Source organism: Kogia breviceps, chromosome 1, assembly GCF_026419965.1.
Source record: "Kogia breviceps isolate mKogBre1 chromosome 1, mKogBre1 haplotype 1, whole genome shotgun sequence".
NCBI lineage: Eukaryota > Metazoa > Chordata > Mammalia > Artiodactyla > Physeteridae > Kogia > Kogia breviceps.
The window spans coordinates 119,143,458-119,160,141 of NC_081310.1; the positions used below are offsets into that span (position 1 = coordinate 119,143,458).

A 16,684-nucleotide genomic window follows, 5' to 3' on the forward strand; every position below is an offset into this window, starting at 1 on the left:
ATGGATCTGGACCAAGTAACTTGAAAATCTTCTGGTAAGGATTCACCATTTTAGATGCCATTAAGAACATTCGGGGACTTCCCTAGTGGTCCAGTGGTTAAAACTCCATGCTTCCACTGCAGGGGGCACAGGTTCGATCCCTACTTGGGGAACAAAGATCACACATGCTATGTGTAAAGGCCAAAAACAAAAAAACACACACACACACACCTTAAAAAAAAAAGAACATTCATGATTCATAGGAAGAGGTAACAATATCAACATTAACAGGAGTTTGGAAGAAGTTGATCCCAACCCTTATAGATGACTTTGAGGGGTTCAAGACTTCAGTGGAGGAAGTAACTGCAGTTGTGGAGGAAATAGCAAGAGAATTAGAAGTCAAGCGTGAATATGTGACTGAATTGCTGCAATCTCATGATAAAACGTGAGTGGATGAGGAGTTGCTTCTTATGGATGAGAAAAGAAAGTGGTTTCTTGAGATGGAATCTACCCCTGGTGAAGATGCTATGAAGGTTGTTGAAATAACAACAAAGGATTTAGAATATTAAATAAACTTAGTTGATAAAGCACAGTCAGGGTTTGAAAGACTGATTTCAATTTTGAAAGAAGTTCTGCTGTGGGTAAACTGCTATGAAACAGCACTGCATGCTACAGAGAAATTGTTCATGAAAGGAAGAGTCAATTGATGAGGGAAACTTCATAGTTATTTTAAGAAATTGCCACAGCCATCCCAATCTTCAGCAGCCACCCCCTGATCAGTCAGCAGCCGACAACACTGAGGCAAGACCCTCCACCAGCAAAAAGATTATGACTTGCTAAAGGCTCAGATAATGATTACTTTTTTAGCAATAAAGTATTTTTAACAAGGTATTTTTTTAAAAGACATAATGCTATTGCACGCTTAGTAGACTACAGGATAAAATAAACATAACTTTTAATATGCACTGGGAAATACAAAAATGTATGTGACTTGCTTTATTGTGATATTTGCTTAATTTTGGTGGTCTGGAACCAATCCCACAGTATCTCTGAGGTATGCCTGTAGTCCATAAACTGATAAAGACATTTCTGCTTTAGACAATATTTTGGGGCATTTATTTATCATTATTGGAAGGACTTGGTTTGAGAACATTGTTATTTATGATATGAACCCTGAGAGCAGCATTGTTATAAGATACTTCTGTGTGTATTTGCCAGGATATTACCAGTTTTGTTTTAATGTGCTACCTCTAATTTATTCTATATTATTCTTAAATGAAATCTTGCTCAGCAAAAAAAGGAATACCAAATACTTTTTAATTTTCAGATATTTATTTAATATTATATGAAGCCTAATGCTAAAAGCAGGAATTTTAAAGGAAGGGTGAGTAACAACTTCAAGTTTTCACATTCATTTGGAATTTTCTAAAATGAAATTGAGACTCAAAAGAGAAGTTTGGAAAGAACTAAACAGGATTATTGCTAAAGAGAATGACACAAATTAAACCGATAGCACTTAGAATTCTTTTCATATGGAGAGCCAATTAACTTGTTGTAATACTGATCTTATTGATTTTAGTCCTTACTTTTCAAGGAAAACTTCATTTTGAAAGTTCACTTATTTGGGGGCACCACTTTTGCTTCATCTGTTCCATTCAGCACTTCTACATGACTGTCAGAGAGTGGGAGATTTAAGTACTTTTAAAGGAACCTAGAGCCTATTAAATAATACAGGAGACAAATTTCAGAGATATTACTATTTTAATCATTTTCACGAATGTAGAAACCTTTGCCATGACCTCATCACATGAGAAATAAATCTAAGTAAAATATTTTTCAATGTAATCTCAGAAGCTATCTCAGAAGTTTGTCATGTGTATCTTTTGGTATGTTTTTAAACCCATTTTCTTCTTTTTCGGTTCTTTTAAAAGGTGAAAACAGTCTTTACCTTCGAATAGAGAGGATAAAGCTATAAAATATCATGGACTCTAGAGTGACCTTAATTTTCTTTTAATAATTTCCACTTTCTTTTCTTTTCTTTTTCCTTTGGTACACGGGCCTCTCACCGCCGTGGCTTCTCCCGTTGCGGAGCACAGGCTCCTGACGTGCAGGCTCAGCGGCCATGGCCCACTGGTCCAGCCACTCCATGGCAGGTGGGATCCTCCTGGACCGGGGCACGAACCCGCGTCCCCTGCATTGGCAGGCGGACTCTCAACCACTGCGCCACCAGGGAAGCCCCTCCAATTTTTAAAATTGTGATTTCCTGTTTAAGTCTATTCAAAGATGCATTATTTTTGGAGTTCCTACCTAGGAAATAACAAAAATAGTTTTTTTCCCATAAGGGATCATCTTAGATTTTGAATAATTTTCCCTCATAATAGCTTATGATTTTTAGTCTTTACTATTAAAAATAAAACACTTTTTCAGTAATCAGAAAACTATTTTCATTAGTCACGTAAAACCAAAATTAATGTTTTAATGCTTAGTATATCACAGTGCTATGAAAAATATTTACAAAGGACTTAGAAGATTAAATAAAGTGCTATGAAAGCCATTCTTTTCCTACTCTTTAATTTCCTTCATGAAAAAGTGTAATTTTTCTTCCTAATTCATCTAAATTTAGAACACTGAGATCTAGCGAAACTATTAGAATAATAATTATACGACTCAGTTATTAAGTCAAGAACTGTGCTGGATTTTAAACACATTAATTAAACTCTCCCAATAACTTGGCTAGGTGTGTTTCATTCTTTCACTTCTATAAATGAAGAAACTAAGGTTCAGGGAGGTGTAAAAATGACCCATAAATAAGTGGTAAAGGCAGTGTATGAAGTCTAACTCCAAAGCTTGGTACCCTTTCAAGAGCCATAATGATTATTACCAAGATTTAAGTTATTTTAAAGAACTGAGCAATAAGAAATTGTCAGAATTAAATAATCTGGTATGTAGAGATATGAAAAATCAATATTCTTCCAGTTAAAGTGTAAATATAAATGTCTTGTATAAAGTCTGCTAAATTCTTTATTTTTCAAAAACAGTATTATACTTTTATAAAATCATACTGATTTGATAATCATACTTTCAAAAAGTCTACAAAATTTTTGTTTCCTTCAGGTTCTATTTTAGCATCTACTAATGAAGAAGTGAAAATTGAACCAGAGAATGGCCAATAATTATGTCACTGCATCTGATGGGTATTGTCTTGCTGAACCAGTGCAGTACTACGGTGTGTAACAAAAAACTACAGTATAATAGTTAATAAAACTTTTTTTTTTTGGTGGGAATTATGGTTAATCAGTTTTTTCAAAAAGAAATTAACAAACGAACCAAAGACGTTCAATTACTCCCTACCAGAGAATATAATTACTTTCAAAAATGAGAAATACCAAAATGCTGTAAGCCAGAATCAAATGTAAAGAAGAAAAAGCACAGTAGTCTAAAATTGTATTCAATTTTTAAAAATAGAATTAGCATGCAAATTATAAGTTATTTTTAGGGGTTAGCTGAAGCTAGTTCACATGCATTTTAGAAAATGTAGTTCAGAGTAGTTATTCAATGTACTTGAAACTTTAATCTTAATATAAGATTTTAATCAAAAGGAAAGAAATAGAAAACAGAGTGCAAGAGACAATAGGATTTTTCTCCCAAAAGACCAAGATTATAATATGAATTGAATTTTAAATGCAGTTTTCTTTTATATTATACTTTGAACTCTGATTTCCATGCCAGTGGAACATCAGCCAGTATTTTGCAGTCTTTTGATACTCAGCCAAGAAGGGCCTCTTCTTTAAATAAAAGTTACATTGTTTTTACTGATAACTTTTCTTCTTACATTCCTGGGTCTCTCTGGAGCCAATTTTCTGGATTGATTTCAGTAATCCTCCTGAAAACAGAAAGTAAGTTGGCGTTTGGGAGCTTCTGATAATAACAATAAAGATATCCATTAAGTATCATTTTGTATTTTATACATGCTTTTGCATATCACATTTTATTTCATTCTTACAGTCACCCTCTGGGGTAGGTAAGTTTATCACCAGATAACTGAATTGCTAGACAATAAAACGAAAAGAAACTAGTAATTTAAATCAGGTCTACAAATGGCGAAGGAGAGTGCTAAGGTATATTAAATGGGGAGTTTAAAGAATTTATTTTTTGCTTGAAATAACCAGATAACTGGTATAATTGTATTTTAGTTTGATTTATTTTTGGTGGGGGGTGGGATAATTTAATAATTCATCTCTTTACTGATCTGATTGCACTGAAAACAATTTTATTCACAACAAAGAAAATACAGAAGCTGGGGAAAAGCTTTCATTTCAAACTCTGGGAAATATTCATTTCTACTTAAGGAAATAGACTGCATTGGTATATAAGCCATTAACAACCCTTTCTCCCAGTTCCTGAGCAACCTCTGCATACTTCTGGGGTGGCAGCATTTATCATGCATTGCAATTCAGTTTACTGTCTGCCTCTCATGCTGGACAGCAGGTCCCTGGGATATATTGGACATGTTGAACTAACTCTGTTCTTTGAGTGTAAAACTCTTTGAAATTTGAAAAATAACTTGACTTTCACCATTTTTTTTTCTGTGTGTGTGTGTTAAAAAAACCTAGATATTTTGCCAGAACAAATCAATTATCAGCTGTACGACATTGGTTTTCAAGAATCACCTTATTGCCAGTACTCTACTGTCCAGTTTCCTCCAGCTCTACAGTCCCAATCTTTACAAAGTCATTTCAACACTTATAGCTTGGATCCACAGTTCAGCGGTGGAGAGTATGGACTTCTTTCCTGTGAATTAAATAAATCCACTTATGTGGTTGCCCACGATGCTGAAGATGGTTACCCTGGAATAAAAAGGTCCAGAATAACTCATTCTTCCATTCGTATTAAGGGACAGGAAGAACTCTGTGTAGTTTGTGGTGATAAAGCATCAGGATATCATTACAATGCACTTACTTGTGAAGGTTGCAAAGGTAAGGATAAAGTTAAAACTTGAATCCTAGTGTTCACTGAAGAGTCATGAAATTTTAAACATGTAAGAGTACTCTCTTTAAAATGTGAAACATACGGGGCTTCCCTGGTGGCGCAGTGGTTGAGAGTCCTCTTGCCGATGCAGGGGACACAGGTTCGTGCCCCGGTCCGGGAAGATCCCACATGCTGCGGAGCGGCTGGGCCCGTGAGCCATGGCCGCTGGGCCTGAGCGTCCGGAGCCTGTGCTCCGCAGCGGGAGAGGCCACAACAGTGAGAGGCCCGCGTACCGCAAAAAAAAAAAAAAAAAAAAAAATGTGAAACATAAAAATCAAGGAGAGCCATTGATATCTTTAAAGGTGATCGATCTGTGGGATCAAAGATGTGAAAATGGAATTTAACGAAGTTTTGATTTGGTTTTCCTTTTAATTTTGATGGAGACTTTTACATTTAAATATAAAATTCAAAATATTTATGTGGCAGAAAGTTTCCATGTTCCTAGGTGAATCTGATGTTGGAATAAATATTGTCTTTTAAAAAGATCTGAATGTTAACTATTACATCTCATATGGCTGGTGTAATTCATGAATTAGGAAGAAATTTCAGTTAAATGACTTCTAAGATTCTATCTAAGTCTATTTGTTGGAAATGCTTTTTGAAAAATATTTATTTTATTTTATTTTTAAATTATTGGCTGTGTGGGGTCTTAGTTGTGGCACGCGGGATCTCCACTGTGGCATGCAGGACTTTGGTGTGTTGCGTGGGCTATTTGTTGTGGTGCACGGGCTTCTCTCTAGTTGTGGCGTGCGGGTTTTCTCTCTCTAGTTGTGGTGCTTGGGCTCCAGAGCACGTGGACCCTGGAGTTCGAGGCATGCGGCCTCTCTAGTTGAGGCGGGTGGGCTTAGTTGCCCCGCAGCATGTGGGATCTTAGTTCCCCAACCAGGGATTGAACCCGCGTCCCCTGCATTGGAAGGCAGATTCTTTACCACTGGACCACCAGGGAAGTCCCAGGAATGCTTTTTTGAAAACAAATGGGAGGTCTGCCACTGAAGATCATCATTGATATTGGTGTGGAGTAAGGAGTAAAATAGTCCTTGATGAAGTTTTGAAACACTTTTGCATTTTTAAAAAATTCACAAATGAAATATTGGGGCAGAACCTGGAAATGATTAGATCAATACAGCACTAGGTAAACGTGTCTAGAAGTTCAAGGTGAAGACTTATTGTCAGAATCTCACACTCACCCCACACAAAGAATAGCCAAATGAAGACTAAGGGAAAGGAGGTACCAGATTTATGAGTAAAATAGCTGGGCCAATATTTGCTTACTCTTAAAATGCAGGGCCTTGCTGTTAAAACTAAGTTGAAGAATGAGGCATAGTTCTGAAACCTAAGCTGAGCTTTCTATTCCCTTTGCTGAAGCTAAGTCATGAAACTCCCACTCTCAAGTGTGTCTACAGAAAGAGTATGGCAGGCTTCTAATTGGGGTATTGACTAACTTTATCAACTTCACTGCTTGGAATGGAATAAGAGGAAGATAGCAGGGATTATTGCACAGGAATGGGAAATGAAACAGGAAATGGGAAGAGACTGCTATGCATGGATTTAGGAAAATGTAGAATCTCCACACCTCTCCCCAGCATGCGCGCGCGCGCACACACACACACACACACACACACACACACACACACAAAACCAAAAAACAAAAAATGGCCCATTCAACGTCTTGGACTAAATAAATTAGCAATATGTCCTCATCTGGGGAAGTGCTAAAAAGGAAGAAGGACAGAGGAGTAAGTTTGGAAGAATTATCTCTTCCTTTATGAGTTGAGGTAGAAATGTGAGGCGAGAAAAAGAGAGGTTTCCTTATAGTTTTATTTTACGTGGGCACATATTCCTTCTGGGGAACCTTGAGAGATGTGTCATGGAATCTTGATATTCTGTAAAATATAGTTTTAAAATGCTTTTAGATGGTATATTATAACCATAGAAAATAGAGAGTTGTTTTAATGTGTTGGGGTTATTTAGTTTGATTTCCAGATAGATTATTGACAGGAACAACCATGGAATGAGATATATCAAATAGGAGAGGATTAAAACAATTATCCAGATAAATGTATATTAAACCAAACCTTCTTACTGAGGGAAAAAACATTTTATTGAAATAATTTAGTTAACTTGATTACTTTTACTATGAAGGTTAAAAACAAGTAACTAAAAATACCTAATAGTAAAATTTTAAAAATTCTCCTTTGTTATTAGGGTTTTTTCGACGTAGCATCACCAAAAATGCAGTATATAGTTGCAAGAATGGTGGTCACTGTGAAATGGACATGTACATGCGTAGAAAATGTCAAGAGTGCAGACTAAAAAAGTGTAAGGCAGTAGGAATGTTGGAAGAATGTAAGTGCCATTGTGGGTTTTTTTTTTTAGGGGGATTTTAGTTTTTCTTACCTTACTAGGAACTTACGTTCTTCAAGTTATTTTGAACATAACATATTTGTCTGGATTTAAGCTATTTCTCCAGCAACTGCTAAATTAGGATAGCCAGTTACCAATCTAGGTAATTATTTCCATAAAATCTGTTCTATACTATATTGCTCTAACTTTGGTAATAATCATATTTTCTTCTTAATTGGAAATCCTTGTATTTTTATATTACTTAACCTAAAGTTATATATTTAACTACAAAAAGCAGAATTTTAAATTAGTGGTTTCCCTTCAATGTACCAATTAACATACTGTTGCTTCCGAGATATAATTAATTTGGAAATTTCTCTAACATAAAAATGTCTAAATTTATAATTTGGAGATGCAAAATTAATTTTTAATTTATGTCTAGGATGACTGTGTAGTTTTAAGTAGACAGGTAGTTGTGGAAGGAAAAAAAAGTAAGTAATGTAGTAAATTTAACTGCTGTTGTACATGCTTACCAAAAAAGAAAGGTTCTTTGTGAAAAGGCAAGTTCATGATCACATATGTGTACAATGTAAGACAATTTTCATCAAATCCTATAATGTTATTTGTTGTACCCAAAATATTTTATGTGAATATTGTAATATCACAGGTTTGCTCACAGAAATCCAATGCAGATCAAAGAGACTTCGAAAGAACTTTAAGCAGAAGAATAATTTTTACTCTAACATCAAAGTGGAAGAGGAAGGGGTAAACAACAAGCTTGTGTCACCTACCACTAGATCTGGAAAAGTGGCAAGACTCTCCTTAAAAAATTTCTTTTTTTTTTAATGATGATGTATTGTTTAATAGGTATGCATTATAGTTTTCCCCCTATATTTTCTTACAGATTCAGGAGAGCATGGAACTAACTCAAGAGGAACATCAGCTCATTAACAACATTGTGGCCACTCATCAAAAATATACAATTCCATTAGAAGAAACAGAAAGATTTGTATGTGTTCATTACTGGCAAGAAATAATTTGTAATTAATTATGTTAGAAAATAACAGCATAATCAGAAAAGTTTAAAATTTAAACAGTTATTTGAAAGAAAAAAATTATTAATCTTATTTCTTTTTGTTGGTTAGCTGCAGGGATATGCAAATCCTGAACTTATCTTCTTGTGCCTCTCAGAGACAGTTGTCCTACATATACAGAGGTTAATTGATTTCACCAAGAGACTCCCAGGTAATCACTTTATCTTTGGAAAAAATTAAAGTAATTTAATACGTAATTTTTTAAAAGTTCCTTGTTTTAAAGTAAGGTGGCATTTTAAGAAAACAAAACCCTCTATTTTTCTACCAAAACTGCTTCTAAATTTAAAAACATGTTTACTTTGTTTGCTTTAATCAATCAGTTGCATGAAAATATAAATATTTTAAAATATTATTCCAGTGACTTCAAAGACTTAGAGTTAAGACAAACTATGATTGGTTTATGTTTTATTTTATTTTTATTTTGGGAAATAAATTGTTTTTGTTTTTTAGATAAAACATGAAACAAAATTCCCTGTACCATACCAAAAAAAAAAAAAAAAAAAAAAGTGAAGCCACTGTTGGCCAAAACTTAGCTATCTAGTTATGTGCACAGGTAACTTTGTGAAAATAAATTCTTCAAGGCTAAACCAACTATGTTTAATTTGCTCTTGCCATAGGAAATTATTATTATCTGGTTCTGATGAAAGTGCCCCAAAATAGTATCATGTGGAATCATAATTATTCTAAGGGAACAGTTAGGATTCATATCATAAGTAAATCATATAAAAATGTTAAATCCTATACCTGAAAATTATCTTTTCAGTATTTATTTCAAACAATTATGTGATCTTTTCATAAAGGATTTGAAAATTTGACCAATGAGGATCAGACTGCATTACAGAAGGGATCAAAAACTGAAGTGATGTTCCTTCATGTGGCCCAAATTTACAGTCAAAAAGAATGTCTTTCATCAACTTCTGAAAGCAAAAAAGGTCAAATAACTCAATCTTAATGTTAATAGTTACTATTAAATTTAGCAACAGATTATATAACATTGAGCTATTTTTTATTTTATTTTTATTGTACTAATTAGTGTACAAATAAGTACTTCATAATAGTGGTTTATCATTGTTCTGGCTTTTGTTTTCTTTTAAAGAAAGCCATTCTTCTTATATAGTATCATAGAAAACACATTTTTGGAGGGTCTTCTATATAATGTTTATATAAAGCATGAACTATTATTCTAGATTCATGTTTCAGTAATAAAAATTATAAAGATACAATTTGTTGCGAATGTTTCCTGTTTAACAGAGATTAGAGAGATTGACTTTACTATCTGAATAAAGATTAAAAAGAATCAGACTTTATATTTTTTCCCTTAACTAGGTACTATGAAAATATCAGATCATTCAGATCATTTACTGAATTGTCATGATCAAAGTGGTGATAGAAGTGCTATTTATCCTATGGAAACATTTTGCAATGAAGATTGTCCTTCTGCTATGCTGACTGGTAATATTATATATAATACAAAATATTGTATTGGATGGAAAAAATTTGTCAGACGTTTCATTTTCTTGTACTGCTTTGAGAAAATATGATAATGGCAATATGAGTCTGCACTGTGTTCTGATGAAAATACATTTGATATTAATCTTTTTAGGTATTGCTGAAGAATTTATTACTACACTGTATTACTTCTGTAGAAGAATGAGTGAGCTTAGTATTACTAATACTGAATATGCTCTGCTTGCAGCCACAACAGTGTTTTTTTCAGGTAAAAAACTATTTAGCAGTAAAAATTTGGATTGTTTGGCAATGAAATCATAAAGATTGTGTTTATTTTATTAATCATTGATTCCAAATGTACCAATTTTCATCAAAATAGCCTTCTCTATAAGCGCATTCCCTTCAGCTTACAAACATGCTGTAATTTCTTGCATCTTAAAATAATGTCTTTTTTAAAAAAACATCTTTATTGGAGTATAATTGCTTTACAATGGTGTGTTAGTTTTTGTTTATAACAAAGTGAATCAGCTATGCATATACATATCTCTCCATATCCCCTCCCTCTTGCATCTCCCTCCCACCCTCCCTATCCCACCCCTCTAGGAGGTCACAAGGCACCCAGCTGATCTCCCTGTGCTATGTGGCTGCTTCCCACTAGCTATCTATCTATTTTACATTTGGTAGTGTATATATGTCCATGCCACTCTCTCACTTCGTCCCAACTTACCTTTCCCCCTCCCCGTGTCCTCAAGTCTGTTCTCTACGTCTGTGTCTTTATTCCTGTCCTGCCCCTAGGTTCTTCAGAACCATTTAATTTTTAGTTTCCATATATGTGTTAGCATACGGTATTTGTTTTTCTCTTTCTGACTTACTTCACTCTGTATGACAGATTCCAGGTCTATCCACCTCATTACAAATAACTCAGTTTCATTTCTTTTTATGGCTGAATAATATTCCATTGTATATATGTGCCACACCTTCTTTATCTATTCATCTGTCCATGGACATTTAGGTTGCTTCCATGTCCTGACTATTGTAAATATTGCTGCAATGAACATTTTGGTACATGACTCTTTTTTTTTTGCGGTATGCGGGCCTCTCACTGTTGTGGCCTCTCCTGTTGCGGAGCACAGGCTCCGGACGCGCAGGCTCAGCGGCCATGGCTCACGGGCTTAGTTGCTCCGCGGCATGTGGGATCTTCCCGGACCGGGGCACGAACCCGTGTCTCCTGCATCGGCAGGCGGATTCTCAACCACTGCGCCACCAGGGAAGCCCCATGACTCTTTTTGAATTATGGTTTTCTCAGGGTATATGCCCAGTAGTGGGATTTCTGGGTTGTATGATAGTTCTATTTTTATTTTTTTAAGGAACGTCCATACTGTTCTCCATAGTGGCTGTATCAATTTACATTCCCACCAACAAGGTTCTCTTTTCTCCACACCCTCTCCAGCATTTGTTGTTTGTAGATTTTTGATGATGGCCATTCTGACTAGTGTGAGGTGATACCTCATTGTAGTTTTGATTTGCATTTCTCTAAGGATTAGTGATGTTGAGCATCCTTTCATGTGTTTGTTGGCAATCTGTATATCTTCTTTGGAGAAATGTCTATTTAGTTCTTCTGCCCTTTTTTGGATTGGGTTGTTTGTTTTTTTGATATTGAGCTGCATGAGCTGCTTGTATATTTTGGAGATTAATCCTTCGTCAGTTGCTTTGTTTGCAAATATTTTCTGCCATTCTGAAGGTTGTCTTTTCATCGTGTTTATGGTTTCCTTTGCTGTGCAAAACTTTGAAGTTTCATTAGGTCCCATTTGTTTATTTTTGTTTTTATTTCCATTTCTCTAGGAGGTGGGTCAAAAAGGATCTTGCTGTGATTTATGTCATAGTGTTCTGCCTATGTTTTCCTCTAAGAGTTTTATAGTGTCTGCCCTTACCACAAATCCCCTTTCAGCTATTCTCCTATTTCTCTGTTCTACATTATAGCAAAAAAAAAAAAAAAAAATTAAGAGTTGTCTATACTCCTGCCTCCATTTCTCTCTTGTCATTTACTTCTGAACCCAGTACAGTCAGATTTTGTCCCCTCCTTTCCCTTCCACCATAACTTATCAAAATCTTCAGTAATTTGGCATTGCAGATTCCAGTGGTCAATTCTTAGTCTTCATCTTACTTGACTCGTGACCAACATTTGACAGAGCAGATAACTCCCTCTTTCTTAGAACACTTAACATTTGGCTTCAGTTGATCACTCCCTCCTTGACATGATTTTTTTCCACTTGATTTCCAGGACATTTCACTCTCTTGGTTTTCCTCCTCAGTTGCTGCTCTTTCTATCTCCTTTGTTAATTCCCCCTCATCTCCCACAGTGATAAATGTTAAAATGTCCCAGGACATTTTAACCGGACTCAGTTCTCTTTTTTCCTATGTGAACTTCCTTTGAAATTTCGTCCTATCTCATGGCTTTAAATGCCACCTAGAGGCTGACAACTCCCAAATTATATACCAACCTGGACTGCTACCCTAAACTCCATTAAATAGCCTACTCAAGATTTCAATTTGGATGTTTAGTAGGCATATAAAATTTAACATGTCTGAATATGAACTCCTGATTGCCCCCTGATTCTCCTGTATTCTTCCTCCATCTCTACTAAATGGCATCTCCATCCTTCAAGTTGTATAAGCCAAAATTCTTGAAGTCATCCTTCACTTCTTTTTCTCTTATACCCATTATCAAATATGCAACAAGTCTTGTAGGCTATAGCCTCAAAATAGATCCAGAACTCAACCACTTCTTACTGTCTCTGTCCCAGCCATCCTAATAAAACTAACTCACTTTCCTGTTTCTGCCCTTGCCTCCCTAGGGTCTATTCTTTATACAGTGGCCAGAGTGATTCTTTGACAACATAAGCCAGATTATGTCATTCCTCTGCTCATAACCCTATAATGTCTTTCTATTTTACACAGTTTAAAGCCAAAGTTCTTTCTATCAGTGTCTATTACTATTCCTTTTGCTCACACCACCACAGCCACACTGCTTTTGATGCATATGTTGCCTGTAAATTTCAATCAGACTCCTTCCACAGCTTCTACTGTACTTGACAAATCTTCTGCTTGGAAAGCTCTTTCCTAGATAGTTTCATGGCTCCCTCTTCACCATCCTGGATCTCTGCTAAATGTCATCTTATCTCTGGTTACCCTTTTAAAAATAGCTACTGCCCCCCCTCATTCTTATCCCGTACTCTCGCTTATTGTTTTCATATATTTTTATTTAAAAAATGTGTATATGTCTCTTTCCTCCCCTACTCCTCCCAGACCCCCAAAATAAGCTCAATGTGGGCAGGAAATTTAGCCTCTGTTCACTGCTGTATCTCCAGCACAATGACTGGATGAGTGAATGCTGTCTGATCATTAAGAAATACTCTTCATAGAGTATTATGAAGATTAAATAAAACATTGCATAGAAGCAAGTTACCTGGCATAAAATCTGGCATATATTAAAGGTTCAGTAAATATTTGTTATTTTTATTATTTAAAACTGTATTCTTTTAAATTAATTTATTATCTTCTACCATTTTCCAATATTCATTAAGATATATGTGATAATGTTTTTCAGATCGTCCATGCGTTAAAAATAAGCAACATGTGGAAAATTTACAAGAACCAGTTTTACAAATTTTGTTCAAATATTCAAAAATTTATCATCCAGAAGACCCACAGCATTTTGCTCATCTCATAGGGAGGCTCACTGAACTGAGAACACTGAGTCACAACTACTCAGAAATACTTAGCATTTGGAAAACAAAGGACTCCAAATTGGCTAGTTTACTCTCTGAGAAATGGAATTTGTATTCACTTTGCTGAAATTTTAGAATGTTGTGGTTTGTCTTAAACTTCCTAAATCTAGATTGTTTACGCTATGATCACAGGATACTGATTTGAAAAACATGAACAGAATTGCTGTTACGCATATATCGCCATAAAATGGACATCATCAAGGGCTCATCAAATTTTGTGGAATATAGGACCACCACTAGAGGGACATCTAGTATTCTTTTTCAAGATTCGTCCCCAAAGAAGCAATGGTTATTGTTACTGCATGGTTCGTTCAGAAAGGAGTAGTACTAAATAGAGTTCTTACCTGAAGAAACTCTCCCTTTTTTCATTTAGTAGAAAACTGAATGAAAATATATAGATTATTTGAAGACATAAAAGAGATTATTTAGTGGAAACAGTTGTAATCAGAATAAAAGCAGTTGTGAACCTCTTTAAGGCTAGATTGATGGATAAGGAACTAACATTTTAAACTTATTTCTGTTATAGCATTTTATAAATTATTAAAGAGGAAAAAAGCTTCGTTCAACTCTTACTTTTTCTTAATGTCTTTTTTTAATGCTTTTTTTTTGTGTGTGATGTGGACCATTTTTAAAGTCTTTATTGAGTTTGTTACAATATTGCTTGTGTTTTATGTTTTTTTGTTTTTGTTTTTTGGCCCCGATGTGGGATCTTAGCTTCCCGACCGGTGATCAAACCCGCAGCCCCTGCATTGGAAGTTGAAGTCTTAACCACTGGACCGCCTGGGAAGTCCCTTAATGTCTTTAAAAAAGATATCTTTTAGAGCGGTGGAAAGATGAAACAGGCTTCCCTGTGAAGCAATGAGCTCCTTGTCATTAGATGTAATCAAGCATATGTTGACTAACAACCCACCAATGACGCTGCCTAGAGGCTTTGCATTAGGTGAGGGTTTGAGCAAATAGGCTCCCAGAGCCCCACCTTCTCACCTGTTAGGGAAAACTGAGGATGGGGCCAGAAAATGTGTATGGACTGCACATCTGCCTTCCTTCCCATTCCCTCCTTGAATTGGAGAAGATTTGCTTTTACATAATTTACATTTGGGGCATTAATGGTGCTTCCTTTAAAGAAAATGTTATACTAATAATAATTTTTAAAAATAAATAAAATAACTTGTAAACCAAAAAAAAAAAAAAAAAAAAAAAAGATATCTTTTATAAGCCCCAATTAAAAATTTTGTCATGGCAAGATACTGAAAAAATTAAAATGACAAAATATGTTAACATACATAGGGAAATTCAGCACAATTTAATGCTCATTCTGGTAGACAATATTTTGACACTTTTGCCAACACCTTTTGCAGAAAAAATAAAGTTCTTAAAACCTGAAATCTTACCACAAATATTTTAATCCTTGTAAGAATAAGATTAACGTTAAAAATTTTTCATGTAAAATACATGAAAGTGAGAAATTCTATGGAAGCACAATTGTTTTGAAAGACTGGATCTGATTAAATAAATTACTGTGATTTTAAGTTAATTTAATACTAGGAATAGCATTTTGTTTTCAATACAGAAAAAATACCATAGTTGAATATTTCACTGTTGTAAAACTTTAAAAAATTGGAATATTGAATTTATACCCTCAACTTATAAAATATATTAATTAAATGTATCAATTATTCCCCCAGGGGTTATCTTGGGCATTTATTCTTGGTATCATCTCTTGAAGGGAGTATTTTATCTTTTTTAGGGTATTTAGACTGTTTCATGTAAAATGAAAGCCTTACACTGGATCATCCTTTCTAGCTCAAAATGTAATTTTATCAGAAACTGTTCCATCTGATAGGTTAAATTTATACAAAACAAAATGAGTTACTTAAAAATATCACTAGTCCTTTGGAAAAGCATCAATTATATTGTAGTACATGGAGAAAGTTAGAAAACAAAGTCAGTATGTTGAAAACAGAACTCATTGTCTTATTGCTCAAACCTAGGTACCTAGCATCCACAATATTTATTGTGTCTAGTAGCCCAAGTCTGAAACCAGGCAGTCATCTTAGACGTCTCTCTTTTGCTGCTCACCTTAAAAAAGCCATCAAATCCTATTAATTTTTCTTCCTAAATATCTTTTACATTTGACACATTTTCTTCATCTTTACTGGCACTGTCATAGCTCAGGTCTCATACCTTACTCACCCAGGCTATTAAAACTGGCTCCCTAACTCCAGTCTCATAAACCTAAACCATTTTTCATACTACAAATTTTCTTCTGAACTTGATCATGCCCCCTTTTCCACTCAAACTTCCTCAAGATTCCCATCCATAAAGGCTAAAATCCAAAAGCCTTCAAGAGGCCTTCACATCTGCTAAGTCTCCAGTCTCATCATTTTCCATTTGCAAGCTCACACACCTACACCGCATTGCCTGGACTCACTCTTGGACTCATCTCTCTCACGACTCCAGCGCCTTTGCCTACCGTCCCTCAGCCGGGAACACCCCTTCCCGCATTCACTATCTAGCTAACGCTCTATTCACCCTTCAGTTTTCTACGGAAGCAGTAACAAAAGTGTACCACATCCGTAAAGCTCTCTCCTGACTCCCAAGCCACTGTAAAGGCCACTGTCCCTTTCTAAGTGTCCCAACAACCCTTAGGAAATTACTACCATTAAATGATTACAGGGGGTTATAATTATGTTTGCACTTGTTTCTTCCCTAAGACTGTGAGCTCTTCTTAGAGGACAGAGATAGATTTTTCACTCTCAGCTCCATTCTATCACAGCACCTGATAGTTTTCCTCACATTCTTTAACAGTAGGAGAAGCTTAAAGAAGGCCAATTCTAAGGAGAAAAAGTATCTAGGGAAGAATTGCTACTAAGGTAAAGGGAAATCTCGCGAGATGTAGGTCATGCGCCCCCGGCCAATGGAGGCCGCCGACCGTTATTTAGCCGTTAAACCGCCCGGTAACCGTCCTGCACTCGCTCCTGGCCGCTCGGCTGGAGCGATTTC

General features: G+C 35.3%; 1 protein-coding gene across 1 annotated transcript; it reads left to right on the forward strand.

Annotated features, from left to right (window-relative positions):
- The first annotated feature begins 3,141 nt into the window (after positions 1-3,141).
- On the forward strand, positions 3,142-13,748 carry LOC131763061 (bile acid receptor-like). The gene is made up of 10 exons (XM_059075075.2): positions 3,142-3,205; positions 4,593-4,955; positions 7,213-7,353; positions 8,018-8,115; positions 8,255-8,359; positions 8,496-8,595; positions 9,245-9,376; positions 9,771-9,896; positions 10,048-10,161; positions 13,501-13,748. Exons 1-10 carry the CDS (start codon positions 3,142-3,144, stop codon positions 13,746-13,748), a joined length of 1,491 nt encoding a protein of 496 aa, XP_058931058.1.
- The last annotated feature ends 2,936 nt before the right edge of the window (positions 13,749-16,684 follow it).

Excerpts from the sequence above, each read along its gene's own strand:
- LOC131763061 (XM_059075075.2), top strand. The coding sequence starts at position 3,142 with ATGGCCAATAATTATGTCACTGCATCTGATGGGTATTGTCTTGCTGAA. Across the intron at positions 4,956-7,212 it reads TACTTGTGAAGGTTGCAAAG|GGTTTTTTCGACGTAGCATC; the intron begins GTAAGGATAAAG and ends CTTTGTTATTAG. Across the intron at positions 8,596-9,244 it reads TTTCACCAAGAGACTCCCAG|GATTTGAAAATTTGACCAAT; the intron begins GTAATCACTTTA and ends CTTTTCATAAAG.